The sequence below is a fragment of the Vitis vinifera genome, chromosome 8 (assembly GCF_030704535.1).
Source record: "Vitis vinifera cultivar Pinot Noir 40024 chromosome 8, ASM3070453v1".
Taxonomy (NCBI): Eukaryota; Viridiplantae; Streptophyta; class Magnoliopsida; order Vitales; family Vitaceae; genus Vitis; species Vitis vinifera.
Window position 1 is genome coordinate 12576983 of NC_081812.1, and position 21468 is coordinate 12598450.

The window sequence follows — 21468 nt, forward strand, 5'->3', positions numbered from 1 at the left end:
TTCTTTTATTCCACTTCATCAAATGTTTGTGTTGGCTACATTCTTTATTTTATTTCCTTGATTATAATTATTGTTAAATATTAACTTAATGCTTACTATTTCAAACCTTAGAATTTGATACGTGTCTTATATTATAATTGTGTTTTTGTTTTGTTTTTAGAAAGTATTAGAAAAAGAAAAAAAATGTTAAAAAATTATTTTCTTATATTTGGTTTATTTATGAAAATATATATATATATATAATTCAAATTAATTAAATATAAAATATTTTTAATTTTATAAAAATTTATGTAATATACAATATAAAAAAATATTTTTGGTTTTATAAAAATTTATGGAGCATATGATTAGTATGTAAAGAAAGACTAGAAAGGAAAGGAAAAGAAAAAATATTTTTTTTTTAATTTTTTTTTCCATTTTCTTCTTTTTTTTACGATAAAAATTTTATGAAATCAACTTTTATTTAAATGTGAATTACGAGCATATCCGCTTTAAGTTTTTAATAAAAGAGTGATTGTAAGAAAAGGAAAGAAGGATAGACATGGAAAGTTGGAAACTCTCAGCGCAAACAGACCCCAAACCCACTCTTAACTGGCACCGCTAACGGCTAGTTAGGAAGATCGACCATCGAACGGCTATCAGTACAGCGTCGGCGAAATTCGAATTTGATTGGCTGGCATTTGTTAACCATGGTTAAGAGTTCACTCAACCCCCAACTCATCCGTTTCATTAATAAAGTGTATACATCCGTTTCCTGTCTCACATCCGACAACCTTCGGACCTCAACCACCACCTAACCCACTCTTCAATTTGCTTTATAGACAACTTTGGGTTCCGGCGCGTCTACCATTGCGTAATTACCGGACTGACCCTGCCCCAAGCCTCCTATTTACAAGAATGATACAAGACCAATAGAAATCTATAATAATATTAAATAAATAAGAATTAAAAATAAAGATATTTTTTTAACACATAAATTAGAATTGAAAATTCGAATTTAAATATAAGGCAAAAAGTAACGGGATTTGAAGGAAGAGGCCACTATTGTGATTTGGATTGAGAGTAAGGTTAATTTCGTCATTTAGTGCTTGTCAATTCAAATCATTGTATCATTATTTTCATGCATGTATGAAGTAGCATTCACACACAGTGCGCGCACTCGCACGCGTTTTGAAAGGGCGTGACGAATACGCCTCCACCCAACGGTAAAGCACTTCTCTTGTCGGCCTGTTCACGTTCGACCACGCGCAGTGGCAGAGCGTGCGACCACCGTCTCTTAGGTAAACATAAAAGAATCCAACGTCTTAAATATACTGAAGATCTCGCGTAGCGACACGTCATTTAAAAATAATAAAAAAATAATTTATTTTATTTTTTGGGGATTTATTTATTTATATATATTCTCATTGATATCTCTTAGCAATGATTTTTTTTGGTATGTGTTTTCAAAAATTTCTTCCCAAAATCGATCAAATCAATCATAGTCTCAAAGCCCCACGAACAGAAACTTGAGGAGAACTCGCACCCACTTCTCAGGTAATTTCTCATGTGGGTGCTTTCTTGATTATCTGCATTTGCTTTGATTTCTGGTGAACTGTGAATCAATGTGATCGAGTGATGGTGGTGGCGGCGAGTGATTTTTTATTTTTTTTTGTGGTTCTGTTTGTTATTCTTCACTTCTACATTGATGCTTTCTTTCTTGTTTAATATGATATTTTATTTTATTTTCATTTATTTTTTTGTATTTGAAAAATGGTTTCTTGAAGAAATGGAAATGGAGGTTCTTGCCTTCTTGGGGAGGCTGATAATGAGGCATTGGGGATTCTTTTTTGTGGTCTCTTTGTTTCGTTGATTGGATGAAGTTCTGTTTCTGGGTTTTTAGATAAACTGATTGTTTTCCGTGGGTTCGGTCTTTCTGGGAAAATAAAGCCCTTTTATTTGTTTTGGAGGATCTTTAGGTCAGCGTTTGTTATCTATCTTGGATCTTCTAGGTTTTGGGTTTGATTTATTGATGGGGTTTTGTTTTTCTTGGGCCTTGCAAAGTGGGAAGTATACAAGTCCGTGATCAGTGATAAATTTCTTTTCATTTTTCCTACATTTTCTCTGCTACCAAACAGAACTTTAGGGTTTTGATAAATGGTTTGATTGGATTAGTTCTGTTATCACTTGGTGGATTCTCTTTCTCTGACTCTGTCTGTTGCCTACTGATGCCTGTTTTCCCACTTAGATACGGAGAAATTGCACGTTTTCCTGCAAAAGTGCCCCCGATATATATACCTGTGGGTAGTTGCATTTAGGATCTAGTTTGGGCTGTGTTTGGCTAACAAGAAAATTGGTGGAAAGATAACAAGAATAAATTTGAATTTTGGCTGTCTAGTTGCTAAGAAAAAAATTAACTCAGATAAATAATTGTGTATGTTTATTTAATCATATTTATCTGTTTTCTTGGGGAACAAAAAATAAAGGAAAAATATGTTAGGGAATTCGAATGTACTGGAGAAAGGTGAAATGCAAGAAGATTTTCCTCCCTATTTTCCTTAGATAAATGTAAGGAAAGTTCAAAAAATGTTTATTCCTCAACAATTTAATATTCTTTCCCTGAACTTTTTCCACAGGTAACCAAGAGAAAATTTTGTAAATATACTTACCTTTTTCCTTCCTTACTCTTTTCCTCTATATTTTCTTTTCCTCAAGCTCTCGGGGTACCAAACATAGCCTTTGTCTTCCTCCTTACTCTCAGTTCACAGTAGGGGTTTGTTTTTCTTTTTTCTGATTTTTGGGTTTTGATATGTTTCCACAATTTCTCAGTTCGTGTTGATTTTATTTTCTAATTCTTTTCCTTCTTTAAATGTAACATTTACACAGTTGCTGTGTTTATTATATGACAAAGACTGCACACTGGACTCCCTTAAGCTTATAATGAATGCATATTTCGGTGATTTCTTGCCTCAGTTGTAAAATGTATCTTTTGATGTTGCAGTGAATATGCATTTGATTCTGTGTACATAATGAAGTTTATGATTGGAGAAAACACATCATGACATATTTAGTGAAATATTTAGTCTTCCATAGTTGATTATGTAATGATAATATCTTGAAGAATTATCTATTACCGATATGCACTGTGTTAGTGAAGAATGTTTGAAGACCGAGAGATTAAACTGTTACTCGGAGAGCTTTAATATTTTTTTTATTCTATGTTTTGTTGGCAATTATATATCACTAATCTTACCCTCTTGGGACTTTAGAATTGAATCCGGCATCCTTCATTAATACACATCAAATACTTTTTAATTTTATTTGTACACACAATTCTAGACTTGAATAAATTATAGGTTTTAAAAGGCTTGAACATGTAAATTTGTATTTAATACGTATTTGGCAGTATGAGAAACATGTGAATTTGTATTTAATACGTATTTGGCAGTATGAGAAACATGTGAATTTGGTAATCAGAAATTTCCCGACGCTTGGATGCCTGAGGATGGATAAGATCTTTTTGTTGTAAAGAATCAGTAGCTTGAGTGGAGTATACTTAGCCATGTAGTTACATTTTCGAGACATGCTGACTTGATGGATATATCTCAGTATTGCGGATTCCAGAAACTTAGGAGTATCGATACTGTTCAATTGGGGCCTGCTTATATGATAAAAGGTTCTTTCTGTGTTGATGCTCACCATTAGAAGGATGAATAATTGGAGCCCTAAGGTTTTTAGGTTCAAAGCAAGTTTCTGTATATCTGGACTAGTATAATAGAATATTTTTGGGGACTTAGCTTGTTTAAATGCCAAAAATGAACCAGAATGTGTTATCAATGTTCAGATTGTGTGGGTCTGACCGTCTGAGGATAACCTGTTTAGTGCTGCTCAATATGATCGAATCCACAGCTTTGGATTCTTGGGTCCTGCCCCCTACAACTTGTTGTTGGATGAGGGGCAGGGTATGGTTCTATCTAGACATGTAGAGTGGATAATCATGATGATGTTGATACTGCATACTTGGGGGTTCCAATCCTTGTGTTCACATGGTGACTTTCCACCTACTTTGCATGTTTTTTGTGTCTTGCATGGTTATAGCTAAACTTGATGGTTTATGACCTTCATGCATTCAACAGACTTATGAAGATAAATGCTGATTGCTTTTTATGAACTTACTATGCAAAACAGATATTTGGCTTGTTAACTGATTATCCTGGACTTTAGTCTTTTACTGTTTTTGTGCAGAGAAATGTGAATGGACTTAAAATTGTACTGTTGCTTACTTAGATCCTAAATATCAAATGTCAACTCATTTTTTTGCAGGTCCTTTTGGCAGTCGCTTGATCATTCTCATATCTGAGACTCTGACCACTGGACTTGGAGAAGTTGTTGGCTTGGCTTGCTGAAGTTTAATCTGTTTTCAGCAAAACTAGCAGAAGCTCTGAAAAAGATTCCACTTATTTTGTTCCTATGGTAACTTTCCCTCCATTTTCATGATTAACTTGTTTCTTGAGCTTGTGGGAGTTCACATATGGTGAAGGAATGCATAGGAATATACAATTTTATCCATGAGCCTCGCATGTATAGATTGTAGATGTTTTTCATAATAATGACATAGCCTTATACATGGAGAAATCAAGGGTATTCCATTTCCATATCTTGAGAAAACAAAAGATGATACATTTGTAATCGTTCAAAATGGCATATATAACTGATGACACATTTGTAATCTTTCAAAAATGGCATGTACACCTGAATTTTTGTGTCTTTAAGAAAAAAATGCAGCGGGGCCCCTTTTTATTTTTCAAAATTATGGGCACCCCTGATTTATATGGAAAAAGAAGCGACCTATATGTCCGAGTTTTCCATATCATTCCTACAATTGCTGACATGTTCTGAAACGGAAATATAATAGCAAGTTGATTCTCTGATTATTCCATTCCTAATAATGATATGTCCGTCTATTCCCATTTATCAAATGTGCCCCCACCATTCTCATTTATTTTGTAGCTATTTTTACTTTTTCCTCTAGTTATGTACACTCATTTCTCTCTTATATGTTGGGAGAATTATTATTTCACTAAGGAATGCTTAGGAATCCGTAATTCATCCACATGGGCTATAAGAATCTTCAGATTATGAATATCCTTACAATGATATAGACATAAATAAGCCTTCAAACTGGACATAACCACATTATGAAACAGTTCCTGCCTAGGTCATTCCACTGGTTGGTTATTCTGAGTTAAAGGGTCTAAATGTGTTTTGGGTTCATTTTGGACACCATGGTATGCGCAACCAAACACAGTAGTCTTACTCTCTTGTAGGTCAGAGATGGTACTTTTCTTTGATTCTTGAGGTCTATAAAGTTCTGCTTCGTTTTAGCTCCCCTTCTTTTGAATGTTTCAAGTCCTTATCTTCTGACAAACTTATTCTATTGTGGTATTGCTTTAGGCGACTAATGAAAATCTTCCACCAAATGTAATAAAGCAACTTGCAAAGGAGTTAAAGAATCTTGATGAAACCCCTCCTGAGGGCATTAAAGTAGTTGTAAATGATGATGATTTTTCAACTATATTTGCTGATGTTGAAGGCCCAGGCATGTAGTTTCCCCTTCTAATTTCACAATCTTTGACAACATCCATTAGGGTTTCATACTGAATGAATATCTTTGACCTTGCAGCTGGGACTCCATATGAGAACGGTGTTTTCCGGATGAAGTTGTTATTGTCTCATGACTTCCCTCATTCCCCTCCTAAAGGTTTGTTGGTACATATTGCTATAAAATTATTATGCTTTTATATTTGGTGTGACCAATTTTGTGACTCTATAACCTGTGAACATTTTACAGGCTAACTTTCTATTAGACAAATATTTTTTGTATCTTTCCTTGGAAGTAAATTTATTTTCCCAAAACTTTTTAGAATTTTGATGTATACATCTCCTTATGTCTGGCTCTTTGGATCCAGAAGTGTAAGAGTTGGTTAGTAGTTCAATAGCTGCTATTTTAGACTATAGAAGCCAGTCCATGGATGAAGTTGGTAAATTTTGATATCTTTTCTTAAGATCTCTCTGGTGCATGTGGGGGTATATAGAATGTGTGACTCTTGCAATACTGATTTGAATATTTGAATATGGTCTGCAATCTGTTCTTTCTGGCAATTTACTTTTACTTATTTGTTTTTCCTGTATTTGCCTATTATTCCTGACTATGCATTCCATTTGCTGTATTTGCCTATTATTCCTGACTTTGCATTTCATTTGGGCACACGTTTGAATCTTTGGACCATTGATGTTACAGGCTACTTCCTGACTAAGATTTTCCATCCAAACATTGCAACCAATGGTGAGATCTGCGTCAACACACTCAAAAAGGATTGGAACCCAAGCCTTGGACTGCGACATGTCCTCATTGTGAGTACAGTTTGGCATTTTTGTGTATTTGAAGTAAAAACATTTTTATTTGTCCATACAGGGAGAGCTGTTTTCACTATCAGAATCCCACCCATCCTGTTTGAAATATTTGGGTGTAAACTGGGAAATTTTTATTTCATCGACTTTTTTTATGGTAATAGGTGGTCAGGTGTTTGCTGATCGAACCATTTCCAGAATCAGCCTTGAATGAACAGGCTGGCAAGATGCTGCTTGAAAATTATGAGGAGTATGCCAGGCATGCAAGGTGATGCCTCCATCTTTATATCCACCTAATGTTGTTTTGGAAGCACACGGAAACCTTACATGTGAATATCATAGTTGATATCAAGATAGACCGGTCTTGAAGTGGGATTTGGCAATGGGGAAACAGGCTTTGTATAGTGGGGCCTAAATTCACATGAGAATGTTTTTTTTTTCCCTTGTGGCTTGTTAGTTTCACCACTTAACGGGTATTCTGTGAAATGTGTGCATGCAGGATTTACACTGGAATTCATGCCCTAAAGCCAAAACCCAAGTTTAAAACAGGAGCTATTTCTGAGTCAACCACAGCCCTGAATGTTGACCAAACGAACAGCTCAGTTCTTAATGTTGAGCAGAAGAACACAGCATTACAATTGCCACCATCCTCCTTGGCCACATGTATGACAGCAGGCGGCGGTAAAGGAGGAGGAAATGGTCAGGCTCCAACCACTGAAACAGGAGTTAGTGGATCTGCTGCAGCAACACCACATAAGAAGGAAAGTGGATTGGCAAAAGTTCAGGCAGACAAGAAGAAGATGGATGCAAGAAAGAAAAGTTTGAAGAGATTATGAAGTTGGGAGAAACGGTTGCAAATTTCTGTGTTTGGGAGTTTCTGACTGAACCTTTGTTGTTTATTTCATAGACAAGGGGTGACAGTCATAAAAGTATTGTGCAATGGATATTTCCCTTGATTAATGTTAATTGACCTTCCTCTCTCTTTTTATCTTTTCATTTTCAATCTCTCAAAAATGAAAAAAAAAAAAATTAGATTCCTTATTTTCCATTTGTGATATATTCTCCACCCGGAGATTCTATTTTGAAGGCTTAATGCAGAGGGGGAAAAAAATAAAAATAAAATGATCAAGCCAAATTAATTCAAGATTTGAATGAGCTTGTAAAAAAATCTCAGGTTGCGGTCCAAGTCTTTCCACAAAATCCATTCCAGCAGACTTGAGAATCTTGCTAGTACATTCCATTTCAAAAAATTTTGGGAACAAAAATCATCAACAAAAGCTTGAAGCTGCTGGCCACAAAAACCATATTTCAAGAAGAAAAATAAATGTTCCAGTGTCTGTCATCGGCAAGTTGAACACCAAAAATGCAGGAAGGTTCCAAGTCCAGACCAAGGCTATTAACATTTCTTATGCACAATCATAGAAGATAAGAAATAGGTACTGATAAAATGAGTCGTCCATCCAAGAGAACATCAAATCCTCCGGTAGTTCAGGTTTTACAAGAGAGCGGAAAAAGGAAACGGGCAAAAATTAAAACTGCTAAATAAGAGTCACATAACACATCCAAGAAGGATTTCAAAACCACACCACCGTGGTATACCAGCAGAATAGACCTTTCCCAACCATCAATTGAAATGGTAAAAAGGAAACTAGAAACTCATTAGACTAAATAACCCCTGCCCCCCTCCCCCCCCTTTTTTTTTTCTTTTTAAACATTTTCTTTAACTCTTTTTCCTTTCAGTTCTAGCGGGGTGAGATCATCACTTCGCCATCATCACCTTCACGAATTCTTCATAGTTTATCTGCCCATCACCATCCACATCAGCCTCCCGAATCATCTCATCAACTTCTTCATCAGTAAGTTTCTCCCCCAGGTTTGTCATTACATGACGCAGCTCAGCAGCAGAGATGAATCCATTCTGATCCTTGTCAAAGACTCGGAATGCTTCTTTCAGCTCCTCCTCGGAATCAGTATCTTTCATTTTCCTGGCCATGAGATTTAGAAACTCAGGAAAGTCAATAGTCCCATTACCATCAGCATCAACCTCATTTATCATATCCTGGAGCTCTGCCTCAGTTGGATTTTGCCCCAGTGACCTCATCACTGTCCCTAGCTCCTTGGTAGTGATACAACCTGCAGAATATATATACAATCTTATTAAAAGAGCACCAACTTTTTCACAGAGAAAGAGAACATCCTCCATATCTAACAAAAATTCTTAAACAAACAAATACAACTCATCTAACTAGATGAGCAATACCACCCCACTTAAAAAGAAATGCCAAACCTATGAATTAGATCGGCAAGCCATGCAAGAAAAGAAGACAAGTTTGTGAATACTTAGCTCTAAGGAAATGTTCCCATCCCAAGATAAATGTTTCAGGAAATGTTCAGCTGTTTTGCTGCTACCTTAAATCCAAGGGGGCAAATCCAACAAATCTACATGCTACACGTGTCCCTTGTGAGAAGGAAGACATGGATATGTTTAGTAGCCATACAGTTGCAGGCTTAAACATTTGACAAATAAACTATCAATTTTGCCACTTAACTGTTCTTAGAAAATACCACCATGGAGTAATCCTCATTTGTCTGGATTCAGACTTCTATCAAATAACTAAGTACATAATAGTATGTTTCTTTTATAAGGATAAAAATTACTTGATCAAAATCATTTTTTCTCCTTGAAATATAATATTAAAGAATAAATTAAAAATAGGGTGGAGGAAGATGAAACTTATTGTTATAAACATCTTTAGAATAATATCATATATATAGAATTACCCTAATTTAAAAAGTACCAAGCAAAACAGTAGAACCTGTTGTAAGTTAATGGTACAGTTTCTTCCGTGCCTTTCTAGGAACGTCCAAGTTAATTCTCTCTTGCACAGAATTTATATGCTCCTTTTTTTCTTTCATATCACTTCGTATAAGGTCTCCAAAACTCACTGCTATTGGGAGAAGGCCGAACTAAGTTGAAAGCCCTATAGACCAAATCACTATTGATGAAACCAATTTTTTGTTGAACTTTGATTGGAGACCAGGACCTCAAGAGAAACTAGAGATGCTCTTTTGCATCCAACCAAATCAATCATTTATAAGAGCAAACTGCACATAAAATGTTCAATATGATTACCAAAAATTTCTTAAAATCATTAAAAACCCCATCGATAAAAAGGTGTGGGGCTGCAAATTCTTACTCTAGCAATACCAATTTCAGGCAATGTGCAAAACAATGCCAATTTCAGGCAATGAGTAAAACAATACCAGAATGCTTAAACAGATCCAACGCCAACTCAAATGTAATTAGGAAAAGCAAAATTTTAACAGGTTGCTTTGCAATGGAAAAGCTTCCTCAAAATTATATATTAAGGAGTCATTCACATGGAAAAATTATCTGTTTCCATTTCAATCAGTTTACTATTTGAATAACTCACGTGTATTTCAAGACAACAAACTGACAACACATGTGCTTGAGTCAAAAGCCACAGCCTGGCCTACGTTTGCCTACTAGGAAAAGGCAACTTGTCCTGCTTGATTGTGAGAAAGATTAGAAAGAAAATAATAAATTAACATTTTGAAAACTAGATAGGAAGCGTAGATTAATCACTATTTCATAGTCTGGAACCTAAACGAACGAAGACGGCGCATAAAATATAATCAAGGTGATTTTCTAGTCAACCAAACAGGGGCTAAAATGGTAAATCCACGGTTGTCCATAATTTGCTAGCAGAGAAAACAAAAACCTCTCTTCCTCTGGCCCAAATACATGAACCTAATTCTTTTTCTCCAATTTTATACCGGGAACCAAAACAACTTGAATAGAAACACTCAAAAATCAAAGATCCAGATCGATAAACCAACAGAACCTCAAAAGAACAACGACATAGACATGAAACAAAAACTAGATCGAACAAGGTGTGTTCATTTGGAGGCAAAGAAAAATTTCATCATTTTCCCGACACTCCACTTTCCCAGCAACCAAACAGTCTAAAAAAATTCTTAAAAAGAGAAAACAAAAACAGAAAAGAGAATAGTAATACCATCTCCATCTTTGTCGAACAAGCTGAAGGCCTCCTTGAACTCGGAGATCTGGTCGTCGGTGAGCTGATCGGCCATTTTTTGCTTCAGTAGTGAAAAACCTGTTTTCAAAGAGAAGCCAAACACGATTCAGGAAGAAAGCGAGATCGTAATCTCTTCAGACAAAACCAAGTTTTATATGAGCCAAATACCCTGCATCCGGACGCAATCAATTTATCAAATCGGATTCATCCGATATTACCATTTTACCCCTTGTACATTTTCTTTTCTGACACTTTTTTTGTCTATTTAAAACTATCAAATGACCATAACGCCCTTCACTGGGCTGCCGTTGCCCAAAATGCCCCAGCTATTTTCTCTTCTTAGGTCAAATGAGTTTCTTTCTAAATAATAAAGCACTTAATTCTTAATCAGTTTCTTTCCAAATAATAAAAGCACTTAATTCTTAATCAGTTTCTTTCCAAATAATAAAAGCGCTTAATTTTTAATATTATTCTTTGTGTATCATTTATTAGCCATTTGCAGTGACAAGGGTAGTCATGACAATCCACATTTATAAATGAAAATTCCCTAAAGTTCACAAAAATATCCTGGGTCCAATCAGGCTTCTAAAAGAGAGGGGCAGAGTGGTAAACACACAGAAATGACCCTAAAATGGACCATCCAAGAGCTGTGGTGACGTGCACAAGGCAACATTGGGGACAGCTGCCCCAGTAGCGCCACGTCTTTCTCGAAAGTCAAAAGCCAACAACGCAGTCACACGCGTCGAAATGTGATTGCTTGGACTGCAGGATCCACGTTGAGGGCAGAGCAGAGGAAGATGACCCAGAAGGGAGATACGTTACGCGGAGTGAGTGAAATTGAAGAGAAATCGGTGAGTGAGGGGCGAAGAGTAAATATCGGGGCGAGAAGGATTGGCTACGCGGTTACGCGGTTGGTACGCGGGATGCACACGTTGACCAGTGAGGTGAGGGTGTGCCACGTCAGGGTCGTGAGGCGGCCATTTCGAATCCCTCTTATTCTACTATTTATAACGAGCACAAAACTACCCTTTTCCTTCTCTCCTTGCTTTGACTTTTGGGTCTCCTTTTTGGTATATTTGGTATTTGGACCACCACACCTCCATTTTTAGTTTTTATTTCTATTTCTGAGTCTCAATTTAATTTGTTCGAATTAATTAACGGTTTAATTTTGAATTGAATTCACGGAGTTCGGTCAATTTTGAAAACCCCTCAAAATGTTTAACTCTGTCAAATACTGAAGGTTGGGTTAAAATTTTTGTAGTAATCTCTTCAACTTCATTAGATTTGTGGTGTCATGCTTGAACTGGCATAAAGAAGTGTAGCTTAATGACTGTGGTCCAACCTCACATGAGAAGAATATTTGGCAAAAGGGACAGCTGTACAATAATTTGCAGGAAAGCGTAACAATATTATCATGTTGGCGCAGATAATAATAGAGCTTGAATGTCTGTTTGTGTACTTCTAAAGGCTTTCGCCATTACGATTGACAAGGATGTGAGATTTTGGTACAGTCGTGGACATTTTTTTTTTGTCCAACCCACTTTTTTCAATTTATTTCTTTTTTTAAGCCTTGATTTTTTATATATATTTTTTAATTTACTTAAAATAATGAGAGTATAAAGATATTTAAATGAAAAGTGAACTAGAAACAAAGTTTTCTCTTGCAGGCCTCAAAGGGGAGTGAATACATGGAGGAAACATAACCCATCTCAGCGACAGTCTCTTCAATTAAGTCTCTGCAAATGTAGTCCTGTAAAACCAACCCTAGTCTCCCAACCTCCCTCCTCTCTCCCCATGCAATGTCCCTACACACTTCCTCTACACTCTCCACCATTGCCTTGCTTCCGCACACTGCCGACTCCGACTTCTCCTCCTTTGCCTCCGTCGATTCGCTGCTGAGCCTACTGAAGAAGCATAGATTCATTATGTCTTCTTCTCCTGGCTTCCTCCTCTGCTGCTGCTGCTGCTGATGATGCTGATGCTGATGGGGATGAACTCGTCCTACATCATTCACAATTTCATACAACTCCATTATAACCAAAGTTGGGCCTAAGGTTAATGGGTCGGCTAGCTCCATCTCCACCGTCCAGCCCATAATGATAAACAAAATTTCATAAAATATTAAACTATTTTTACAAAACATCTTTGCCACCAAATCATGCGTACGTAAGACTGAGAGCCACTTTACCAACCCCGTCCGGAGAGTGGTTGAGTGTGTTGGAAACTACTCAATTGCCATGGGCCTCGGCCCATGAAAAGTTGATGCGGGGCGATGCCTCTTTTTTGCCCTTTTTCGCTTTTTGACTGCTTCACCCCAGGACCCATGGCAAAAGGCCAAAGCATGTGCAGTGTCTTCTCTAATTTTGTCTTAAGAGAAACCTTTATTTCCTAAATCTTGTTCATGATTCAGTAAATAATGTGTGATTCTAATAATGGCTCCAACCGCAAATGTTATGATTGTTTACCGGGATTTTTAGACATGGGCATGTGGAACTTGCACTTTCCAGGAAAATCTGTCTACCCTTTCGAGGCTACGCAATCACTCAATTTCCAAAATCCAATGTTTGTGAGGAACTTGGTACTTCTTGTATTTTCCTGCAAAGTTCTCCATGTCTTCATGGAAAGCACTGCTGGGTTTTGTTTGGGAGTGTGGAAAAATTTTCCCAGTTGACCTTTCTAGGGAAGAAAATTAACAAAGCCACCTATTTTTTATTTTTTGATGTATTCTCTAAATATTATTCTTAAAAATAAATTTAAGAAGTCGCTAGAAGGATGAGTTAGAGAAGTGTTTGATATAATTAGTTCTGACCATTTGATTTTTGTAACTTCGTAGCAGGGAAAAAGAAAAAGGAATAACTGAAAAAAAGAGAGAACGAACCGTAGAGATGCTTTTTGGGGCAAGGGCTGGGAAGTGGACGAGTGAACTCGTGGAGCACAGACACCGGACTCGGTTGCTCGCTGTTAAACTCCGAACAACTTTTGCCCTTTTTGCTTAACTCACTCTCGCCTGATGACCATTCCTCTCTTCCATAAGTTGTTCGAACTTTATCTTCACCATCGAGGCCCTTCACAGCCGGCGATGACCGGAGGTTTTCTGACGACCGAACGGCATCGATGATCTTCTTAAGCGCCTTCAAATCCTCGTCGCATTTCTCCAACGCTCCCAGAAGCTTCTGTCTTTTCTCGGCCGTAGATTCCGGCGATGCCGGTGCCGCTGGAATTACGTTCAGCCCCATCAACCGCGCTACTAAAGCTGGGGGAGTTCGGAAGTTCGCAGGTGAATTGGCGGAATTTGACCGCCGGATTTCCGCCGGGAGTGTTGGGCTCCTCTGGACGTCGCATGAGAATCGCCGGACGCCGGCGGCATCTACATCTGCGGTTTTGGCCGACGTCTGGGACTTTGTGGGAGACGAGGCTTCATTCTTGTCGTGCTTTCGACCTGGAATTGGAATAAATATCGCAATCGCTCGATTTAATTGCTGAGAAAAAATAAGAGGAAAGGAAAAGAAAAGAAAATTTTGAATTTATCATGCCTTCTGACGTCCTAGTTTATGAAAAAAATCATTGTATTAGGATGAGGTAAGTAGACGTGTGTCAACTTCCAGGTCCCAAAATTAGTTACCAAACAAAAACAATGTCACAAAATCGTCCATTAAAGCAGTTTTCTTTCACGTTCTGAGCACCCAAACAGATATCGATACTGACAAATAAAACCCCACGTCCAGTAGTATAGATAAAGCCAAAAGAAATTGAAGGGAAGAGGAGGAAACTAACAGACCAAAAGTGAGAAATTTCCGGCGGCGTTGGTATTTGCAGACGAAGTGGAAAATGCCGGACATGCAGCCAATGGTCTTAGCGGCATGGTGGTTCTCCGGCATGGCTTCCCGGCGGGAAGACGACGACAGAAGAGTGTCTTGCCTCTTCATGATGCGTCTCTATAACTAAAACTACGTTCGAGTGCTGGCGGGCTTTTGGTTTAGAGAATTGTGATGGGGTGAGATCGAGCAACTGGTGTAAGAGATAACGGTAATAAATTGAGAGAGAAAGCAAAGAATTTGGTCTTCTGAAGCAATGCACGTGGACCATTTCTCCTTTAGTTTTTTTCTTTTCTTTTCTTTTCTTTTCTTTTCTTTTGTGTAAGAGCTTTGTTCAGTAATGATCATTCATGCGGTTAAAGCATTTTTTTGCCTTGTGATGCCCCATTATTCCTGCAGGCCCTCTGCCGCCTGTCTCACTGGTTAAAATTAATCTTCCTCAAAACAAGCTTTGACTACGATTAATTACTTAGTCTCAATTTAAATAAAAAAAATAGTTAAGATGGCACGAGATCTTAGTGATGTGCAAGGGGGAGCTTCACCACCCGTGACATTGTTCCAGAATGTAATGTTGATCATGGGCTTATTCATATATGCATGACAGCCTTATTTCTGAGAAGGGAAGGGTAAGAATGATGAGAGGGTATTAATTAGAGGTTCCCTTGGGGATCGTGTGAAGAAGGTTTAGAGTCCAGGCATGTATCAATCAATTATCGTGTATGGAGTGAAATTGAAGCTGCAGGCAGTGAGATGTAGTCTGCAGTTTGCAGAGACGTGTGCTTATGGGCCAGGATGCCTCTGCTTTTAAGGCCAACCTCTGGTTCACTTTGGGGCGTTGGTGCCTTCTGTTTAAAGCAACCACAAGTCACAACCCCCAACTTCCCCCACCACCAAATATCATCACCTTTGCCCCCATGGGGACCCCATGTACGTAAAGCTTTCACCTCTCTTATTATTGCTTGGCCCACTCTCTCCTAAAATCTTCTTCTATGTAAGTCCTGTGGATCGTAAAACTTGAATAAATCCTGTTACACTAAGCAGGATATGTCGGGAGCCAAGTTCCCATTTTTTTTTAATTTTTTTTTTATTGAATGACAAGTCTACTTTTACCGTATTGTAATCTCCTGATGATTTAAGGTTTCGTATGTACAGAAAAAAATCAGAGTATGAGTCGATTGAAAGGAGAGAGAATCTTCATTATTGTAATCCTTCTTTTTTACTTGAGAGTAGTGGATTTCTAATCGTTGGTGGGCTTCATGAACGTAGTAGGATCACATTTATCGCATCTTTTGTGTTTCTTTATTTATGGTCGAGCGTGTGACTGAGTTAACATAGTGATTGAATCTGTATGGAGCGAGTCTATCCAAATTGATCACATGAGTTAGGTCAACTTGGGCAGGTTGCCATTGATGGATTTCAAAACCCATGATTTAGTCAATGTAGAATGATGAGACTCAGCTACCATGGCCCATCTCTGGAGTTGGATTCCAGCTACATTAATTAATCTATCTTACTCGATTGATCAGTGTCAAATAATGTAACTAAATGAATAAAGAATATTGCCCCCACCATGTTTTATTTAGATCAATACAAACTGCTTTATTGACTAATTGATCACTTGACCACTGTAACATACAGTGGGGAAACGAGTGATTACAACCATATGTAAAGTGCACCATCTTAATGTTCAGGCAGATGGGCCTTTAGGCTGCCACAGGAAAGTTGCATCAACATTCTCATCGCTGCAATACAGACAAGGGTGCTGCTCGAAGTGTTGGGCCTGCAAAGCCTTCCTGGCCAGCATCACTACTTCTTTATTGCTTAATTTACCCGACTGCTGCTTGAAAACCGTTTGAACTGCATTACTGAAAGCTCCATAGGCCTTCTCTCCGGTCATCATTGGATTCATGTCTGCGGAAGTCTCGTTTGCCTGGCACCCACTTAATAGAATTCCTGCGTCGGACCGCAGCGACTCAAACCAGTCCAGTGCTGTTGGAGGTAGACGAAACTTGAGGCTGGCATCCCCTCCAAAATGCACTAACAAGTGGGTGCCAATGTCTGAAGTGTTTATGCTCGTGAGTGACGAAAGGTGCTGCTGTATGGCCTCGAAGGGTATCATCTTTGGCTTCTGGGAAGGAAAAGTGGTGCTGGTAAAATTGACTGAAGAAGGCCCAATTTGCTCTTTCTCTTTATCAATGAGGCCCCCACTGTGGCAAGAATCCGAGAGGATTGTGAAGTTTGCTCCCTTTGGTATACGGTCCACCAGCTGCCTGAAGTCTATATCTATAAAAGGGTGCTCCCAAGTCATATTAATTGTACAAACCAAGAAAAGCAAATTTCAAATTCAACCAAAAACAAATTTCAGGTACCAACCAGTGATGAGATTGAAATCACATGGCACAATAGCTTCATCTTGGCTAAAGGGGTGGTGGGGTTTCACGGAAGGGATCTTCGTGCCATGACCACTGTAATGGAAGAAGAGGACATCCCCGGGTTCAGCCTGATCGACCATCCTATCAAGCGCCTTCTTGATGTTTGCACCAGTAGGCATCACCAAGGAGCCTGGTTCATCAGTGAGAAGCTCAACGTGGCTCAGCTGGAATCCGAACCGGGTCACCAGCGTCTCGCGCATGGTTAGTACATCGTTTATACAGCCATGTAGCTCGTTTCTGGTGTTGTGGTAATTGCACCCAACCAAAACAGCCATTCTCTTCTTTCCCTCTTCCATTTGAATACAATAATATTGCAAGGTGTATGAATCTCAATTGGTCTGCTGTCCTATATATAGCTAGAGATTCAGATACAGTGCTTTCAGTTGTTGAAATCCTTGAGTGCCTTTCTCACCTAGCTAGAAAGTTGTTTAAGGAAACCTTAACGTGCTCCGAACCAAACATGTTTCTAAATTTAGGTATTTATGTTGAAAAGTGTATCATATTCTATCTTAACTAAATTGGAAATTCATTCTAATAGGAATCTGATCGAATAGGAAATTTTGGACGGATTTATTGTAAGTTGTAAGCCAATGTAAAGATAGGCAGTTGGGGTTTCTGTTGAGGGCCTTGAGGCTACATCCCTTGCGTACAAGCAAGCACAATAATCAGTTGGGTTTCTTCCTCAAATTCTTACTTTAAGTCTGGTTTGCACTCACTCGTAAGCTTTAATGCAAGGGTGGAGAGAATTGCTTTTCAGCAAAGTAAGCATGCAATGGATAGAAGAAAGGATGAGAGATATGTATTTTGTGTATCAACAGTACTACCAACTTCCAAGCTCACGCATTTTCCATGGAGAAAATATTTTATTGAACTTGTAAGTGGATTTTATTGTTGTTTTTTCTTTAAAAGCAATTTTAAAAATGAAAATTTAAATATTATGCAATTTCTTATTTCTAATTTCAAAATATTAATAATATAAAAATTCTTAGCTGGGAGAGGAATGGATAATTTTTTTTTTTTTTACTTGTTCCGTGAGTTTGAAATTTATGATAAATGGGCTAGAGATGGGGTATTGATTGTCTTATCCACCCATTGCACGCTCCGATTTATATATAAAATTAATTTAATTTTCTTATTTTTAATATATAATAATAATAATAATAATAATAATATTTTCCAATAAAATAAGTTACAAAAAATTATAATAGTTTAACTATTTGTAAAAATATATTTATTTTAATATAATATAAAAAATAAAAAATAAAATTTTAAAATGATTTAGAAAAATTTCAATAAAAAGTTAAAGAAGATAGACGGATATAGGAAATTCGCATACCCTCTGTGTCCCATTTAAATTTTTTTAATGAAACAATGATAAAAATTATTTTAAATAAATAAAACGGAGTTGGTAAAAAACAACTTGTTCTAAACCTAATCTCTTAAAAGTTTATATTCAAAAGATAATAATTTTTAAAAACTATTTAAAAAAGTTCGTAATATTAATTTTTGTTATTACTTTAAATATTAAAAATTTTAGAAATAAAGTTTAAGGATTATATATTAGGAAAGTGTATATTTAAAAAAAATTATTTTTATAGAAAGATTAATATTATTTTTATTTTATAAATTTAAAAATAAAAAATATATCCAAATTACACTTTAGTTTATCGACTTTTAAAATTATTCTAAACTTAGAAAAGACGTGCTTGTCCTACACAAAGGATCGGGCCGGGCCCAGTGAATAATTTCATCATCCAGGCCCAATTTCTCAGGCTGAGTAGTGGCAGTGAGCATTTGATCCAGTACACACACGCACACAGTCATCGGTGTGTAGACCTTCAAATCTTATCAACGATGATGGTAAACCCTAGGAGGATTTCGCATCCTAACACCATCAGCAATCAAACTTCAGAAACCCTAACCCCATCTCTCTCCTCTCTCTTCTTCTTCCTCAAGAGGCCTCAAGCCTTCCCTTTTCTCCTCTCAATCTTCCTCCTCCTCACATGGCTATCTCTCAGACTCCAACGCTCTTCTCTCTTCAACTCTCCTCCCAATCGCAACGCATTTCAAACCCTAGACCACGACAGAGAAGCCAATTTGGTGAGGTTCTCTTCTCACTTCTTCACTGACAAGAGAGGGTGGCTGCTCAACCCCATTTCTGCTGCGAGCGATGCCTCCATTTCAGGTGGTCTGTTTGGTTACTGAGAAAATTACCCAGTGAAAATTTATCAAAATTTTGAATCTTTGACACCCCAGGAAAGGGAAAAATTGAATGGGATTGTTTTCTGTTGGCAGGTGGGGCAGTGAATTGCGCTTCGGTTCATGTTGGTGAGATTCGGCCTGGTGGTATGAGGGGAAATCATAGGCATCATGGTTGCAATGAGACATTTATAATCTGGGGAGCCAAGACTGCGTTTAGGGTATGCTTTATCTTCCACTCTGCGACTGTGAATGCTCCATTTTTCTTTTGATGATTGCTATTATGATCGATTATTGTCTGTTCTTTTCAAGTATTGGCAGTGAGGAAAAGTGGATTTTTTTTTATTTTTTTGCATTGATGGGTAGGACTTGGCATTGAAAATACACAAGAAATGTTTAGGTACTAATAAATTTTGGATTGTTATCTCATAGAAGTTTAACAGAATACAACATCTAAACTTAAACTGGATGTATAAAGTAAGTAAAACTGAATGTAAAGAAGAAAAAGAAAAAATATTCTTCAGGTGTTTATATTATTTTTAGAAAATATTGGAATGAAAAATGTCTCTGAATTAATCAGGAGGCCGAGTTTATGTGATGTCAAAAAGTTTGTAAAGAAAAAGTAATAGTTAAAATAGCGCCCATTAGGCTTGTCCCCAGTTTTGTGCTTGAAAAGATAGAGGTGGCAATGGCTACCCCTTTGCCCTATCAACCTGTTCCCCCATACTAGAATTTGATTACAAGAATTTAGACTGGATTAAAAGTCGGGTTCAGTTCGGCTCTACTTAGAAATACTTGACTGAACTGGACTTAATGATATGCTGTATGCCTACTTCATAATTAGGGAGGTTAATTATGATAGTCTTGTAGCATGATCATGGTAACGGTCAACCTTTTTTTCTTTTTCCATATTTTATAACCCAAAAAAAGAGGGGAAGAGGGGGAGGGGGGGGGGGGGGGGGCGAAATCAGTAATTCAGCCTATTATAAGTCTAGATCCAAGGTACCAATGCTTGATGAAATAAGTTTGGAGCTAATAATTTAATTTTATAACTGGACTTATGCCCTGAAACATTTGAGAATAGTATGTTTAGGTATACCATATTTTATACTGTAAAATTGAAATATAAATTTAGATTTCAAATGCCTAACAAGGAAACACGATACAGCATGGAACGGATTTCTCTTAATGTTTTAACTAAATTACTAGATTAAAAGTAAATAGGCTTCAGTTATCATAAATTTAGATTTCAAATGCCTAACAATGAAATACAATTCAGCATGAAACAGATTTCTCTTAATGTTTTAACTAAATTACTAGATTGAAAGTAAACTGGCTTCAGTTTTCTGTTTTAATTTTCACAATATGGGGTGGTTAACTAAGAACACTGAAAATTCCTGTGGCTCCATTTGTTGTAATGGGATTTTTTTGTCCACTGAAAACTCATTTCAATTGGTTAAAAATGAATGTGATAAATGCTGCCTTTGTATGTTCCCAGATCCTAAACTAGACTTGGTATTTTCTCATTATAATCTAGATTTGAGTGTGCAATTTTGTCAGTCATACTTGAAGGGCATCATGTCCCCCAAATCCCAAATTGAATTTTAGATGTTGAGTCCATTCTTAATTTGACATTTGTAATTTTTTATATCCTACTTAATGTTAAATAGTGTATGGAGGATATAGAAAAAGAAAAATCCAAATGAATCATAGCACACATCAATAGATAAATAAATACGTTGCTGATACCAAATGTTTCGATTTTCTTTTGTATTAACCTCTTATTTTCAACTTTAAAAACCACCTGCAGTTGGAGAATCATCAGGTACCTGAGAAAGGCTATGCTGAAGTGATCATTGGCGCAAATGAGGTTGCCGTAGCAGCAAGCCCAAGTGGAACAGCACATGCATTAATCAACATAGATCCCATCCGAACGGCATTCTTCATGGGGTGCCAAGACAGTATAATAAACTATAACAGCTCGGCTACTGATTTTAAGGTGTGGAAAGATCTTTAAGCGCTAGTTTCCTTGTGATATTATTTTAGTCTGTTTTACCACCAAGTGCAATACTGGTATGTTGCATGATGAGGACTAGTTTACTGAGATTAGGAATTTTCAGTCATGTAAGGCACAGTTGCACTCTCATGGCTTACATTTCCAAAGTAAAACTATAAGTGCTTCCTGGTATATATGTATAGCCATAGATTTTTCTGAGTGAAAAATTGTAATTATTCTTGTCTTGACATGATGGACGACTATCTGATAACAACCAGTCATGGATGAATGTTTCTCTCTACTTGGTAGGAGAACATTAAAAATTTATGGGTAAAAAAATAACTTTTGAGTTGTAACAATATTGCTGACCTGCTCTATAGCCTGAAGGAACTTCCAGACCGTTAAAATAATGATGTTGAACTGATTTTTTTAGGAAACTTGCCCATAACCATGATAAGAGATGCACCGGCGTGGCATGGTTCAATTCCTGTCACCGGGTCAATGTCCTAGATAACTTGATGTTGGTTGTGGTATGTACCCCAAGTGTAGGTCAAGGGTTTGACCATGAGAAAGGT

At 37.2% G+C, this 21468-nt stretch overlaps 5 protein-coding genes across 8 annotated transcripts; 2 read left to right on the forward strand and 3 right to left on the reverse strand.

Annotated features, from left to right (window-relative positions):
• The first annotated feature begins 1405 nt into the window (after positions 1 to 1405).
• On the forward strand, positions 1406 to 7370 carry LOC100244778 (ubiquitin-conjugating enzyme E2 22). Of its 3 annotated transcripts, none has more exons than XM_019221614.2 (7): positions 1406 to 1536; positions 4303 to 4452; positions 5434 to 5578; positions 5663 to 5740; positions 6281 to 6393; positions 6555 to 6658; positions 6890 to 7370. In XM_019221614.2, exons 2-7 carry the CDS (start codon positions 4450 to 4452, stop codon positions 7224 to 7226), a joined length of 780 nt encoding a protein of 259 aa, XP_019077159.2. In that variant the 5' UTR covers positions 1406 to 1536; positions 4303 to 4449; the 3' UTR covers positions 7227 to 7370. The 3 variants fall into 3 exon arrangements, with proteins under 3 accessions (XP_019077159.2, XP_059594979.1, XP_059594978.1); XM_059738996.1 differs by lacking the exon at positions 1406 to 1536 and adding an exon at positions 1572 to 1629; XM_059738995.1 differs by lacking the exon at positions 1406 to 1536 and adding an exon at positions 1588 to 2935.
• Positions 7371 to 7754: 384 nt separating this feature from the next.
• Positions 7755 to 10604, reverse strand: LOC100232908 (calmodulin). Its single transcript, NM_001281240.2, has 2 exons — positions 10431 to 10604; positions 7755 to 8523 (listed from the first exon to the last, which is right to left on the reverse strand). The coding sequence occupies exons 1-2, from the start codon at positions 10504 to 10506 to the stop codon at positions 8150 to 8152; spliced, it is 450 nt and encodes a 149-aa protein (NP_001268169.2). The 5' UTR covers positions 10507 to 10604; the 3' UTR covers positions 7755 to 8149.
• A 1485-nt stretch (positions 10605 to 12089) lies between these two features.
• Positions 12090 to 14625, reverse strand: LOC100249911 (uncharacterized). Its single transcript, XM_002278547.4, has 3 exons — positions 14230 to 14625; positions 13330 to 13890; positions 12090 to 12452 (listed from the first exon to the last, which is right to left on the reverse strand). Exons 1-3 carry the CDS (start codon positions 14375 to 14377, stop codon positions 12094 to 12096), a joined length of 1068 nt encoding a protein of 355 aa, XP_002278583.1. The 5' UTR covers positions 14378 to 14625; the 3' UTR covers positions 12090 to 12093.
• A 1187-nt stretch (positions 14626 to 15812) lies between these two features.
• On the reverse strand, positions 15813 to 17036 carry LOC100244812 (metacaspase-9). The gene is made up of 2 exons (XM_002283721.4): positions 16640 to 17036; positions 15813 to 16549 (listed from the first exon to the last, which is right to left on the reverse strand). The coding sequence occupies exons 1-2, from the start codon at positions 16992 to 16994 to the stop codon at positions 15954 to 15956; spliced, it is 951 nt and encodes a 316-aa protein (XP_002283757.1). The 5' UTR covers positions 16995 to 17036; the 3' UTR covers positions 15813 to 15953.
• Positions 17037 to 18428: 1392 nt separating this feature from the next.
• LOC100249949 (uncharacterized) lies at positions 18429 to 21133 on the forward strand. 2 transcript variants are annotated; one of them, XM_002283714.4, is made up of 3 exons: positions 18429 to 18883; positions 18994 to 19118; positions 20708 to 21133. In XM_002283714.4, exons 1-3 carry the CDS (start codon positions 18553 to 18555, stop codon positions 20912 to 20914), a joined length of 663 nt encoding a protein of 220 aa, XP_002283750.3. In that variant the 5' UTR covers positions 18429 to 18552; the 3' UTR covers positions 20915 to 21133. The 2 variants fall into 2 exon arrangements, with proteins under 2 accessions (XP_002283750.3, XP_010653667.3); XM_010655365.3 differs by having other exon boundaries at positions 18479 to 18886.
• The last annotated feature ends 335 nt before the right edge of the window (positions 21134 to 21468 follow it).

What these genes read in the sequence shown, in the direction of transcription:
- LOC100244778 (XM_019221614.2), top strand. An exon ending in TGCTGATGTTGAAGGCCCAG is followed by an intron (nt 5,579 to 5,662) that starts GCATGTAGTTTC and finishes TTGACCTTGCAG; the next exon opens with CTGGGACTCCATATGAGAAC. An exon ending in GAGTATGCCAGGCATGCAAG is followed by an intron (nt 6,659 to 6,889) that starts GTGATGCCTCCA and finishes GTGTGCATGCAG; the next exon opens with GATTTACACTGGAATTCATG.
- LOC100232908 (NM_001281240.2), bottom strand. Translation starts at nt 10,506, where the DNA reads ATGGCCGATCAGCTCACCGACGACCAGATCTCCGAGTTCAAGGAGGCC. An exon ending in GTTCGACAAAGATGGAGATG is followed by an intron (nt 8,524 to 10,430) that starts GTATTACTATTC and finishes TATATTCTGCAG; the next exon opens with GTTGTATCACTACCAAGGAG.
- LOC100249911 (XM_002278547.4), bottom strand. Translation starts at nt 14,377, where the DNA reads ATGAAGAGGCAAGACACTCTTCTGTCGTCGTCTTCCCGCCGGGAAGCC. An exon ending in CCGGAAATTTCTCACTTTTG is followed by an intron (nt 13,891 to 14,229) that starts GTCTGTTAGTTT and finishes TTCCAATTCCAG; the next exon opens with GTCGAAAGCACGACAAGAAT. An exon ending in CCCCAAAAAGCATCTCTACG is followed by an intron (nt 12,453 to 13,329) that starts GTTCGTTCTCTC and finishes TGAATGATGTAG; the next exon opens with GACGAGTTCATCCCCATCAG.
- LOC100244812 (XM_002283721.4), bottom strand. Translation starts at nt 16,994, where the DNA reads ATGGAAGAGGGAAAGAAGAGAATGGCTGTTTTGGTTGGGTGCAATTAC. An exon ending in TGATTTCAATCTCATCACTG is followed by an intron (nt 16,550 to 16,639) that starts GTTGGTACCTGA and finishes ACCCTTTTATAG; the next exon opens with ATATAGACTTCAGGCAGCTG.
- LOC100249949 (XM_010655365.3), top strand. Translation starts at nt 18,553, where the DNA reads ATGATGGTAAACCCTAGGAGGATTTCGCATCCTAACACCATCAGCAAT. An exon ending in CGATGCCTCCATTTCAGGTG is followed by an intron (nt 18,887 to 18,993) that starts GTCTGTTTGGTT and finishes TTCTGTTGGCAG; the next exon opens with GTGGGGCAGTGAATTGCGCT. An exon ending in GAGCCAAGACTGCGTTTAGG is followed by an intron (nt 19,119 to 20,707) that starts GTATGCTTTATC and finishes AACCACCTGCAG; the next exon opens with TTGGAGAATCATCAGGTACC.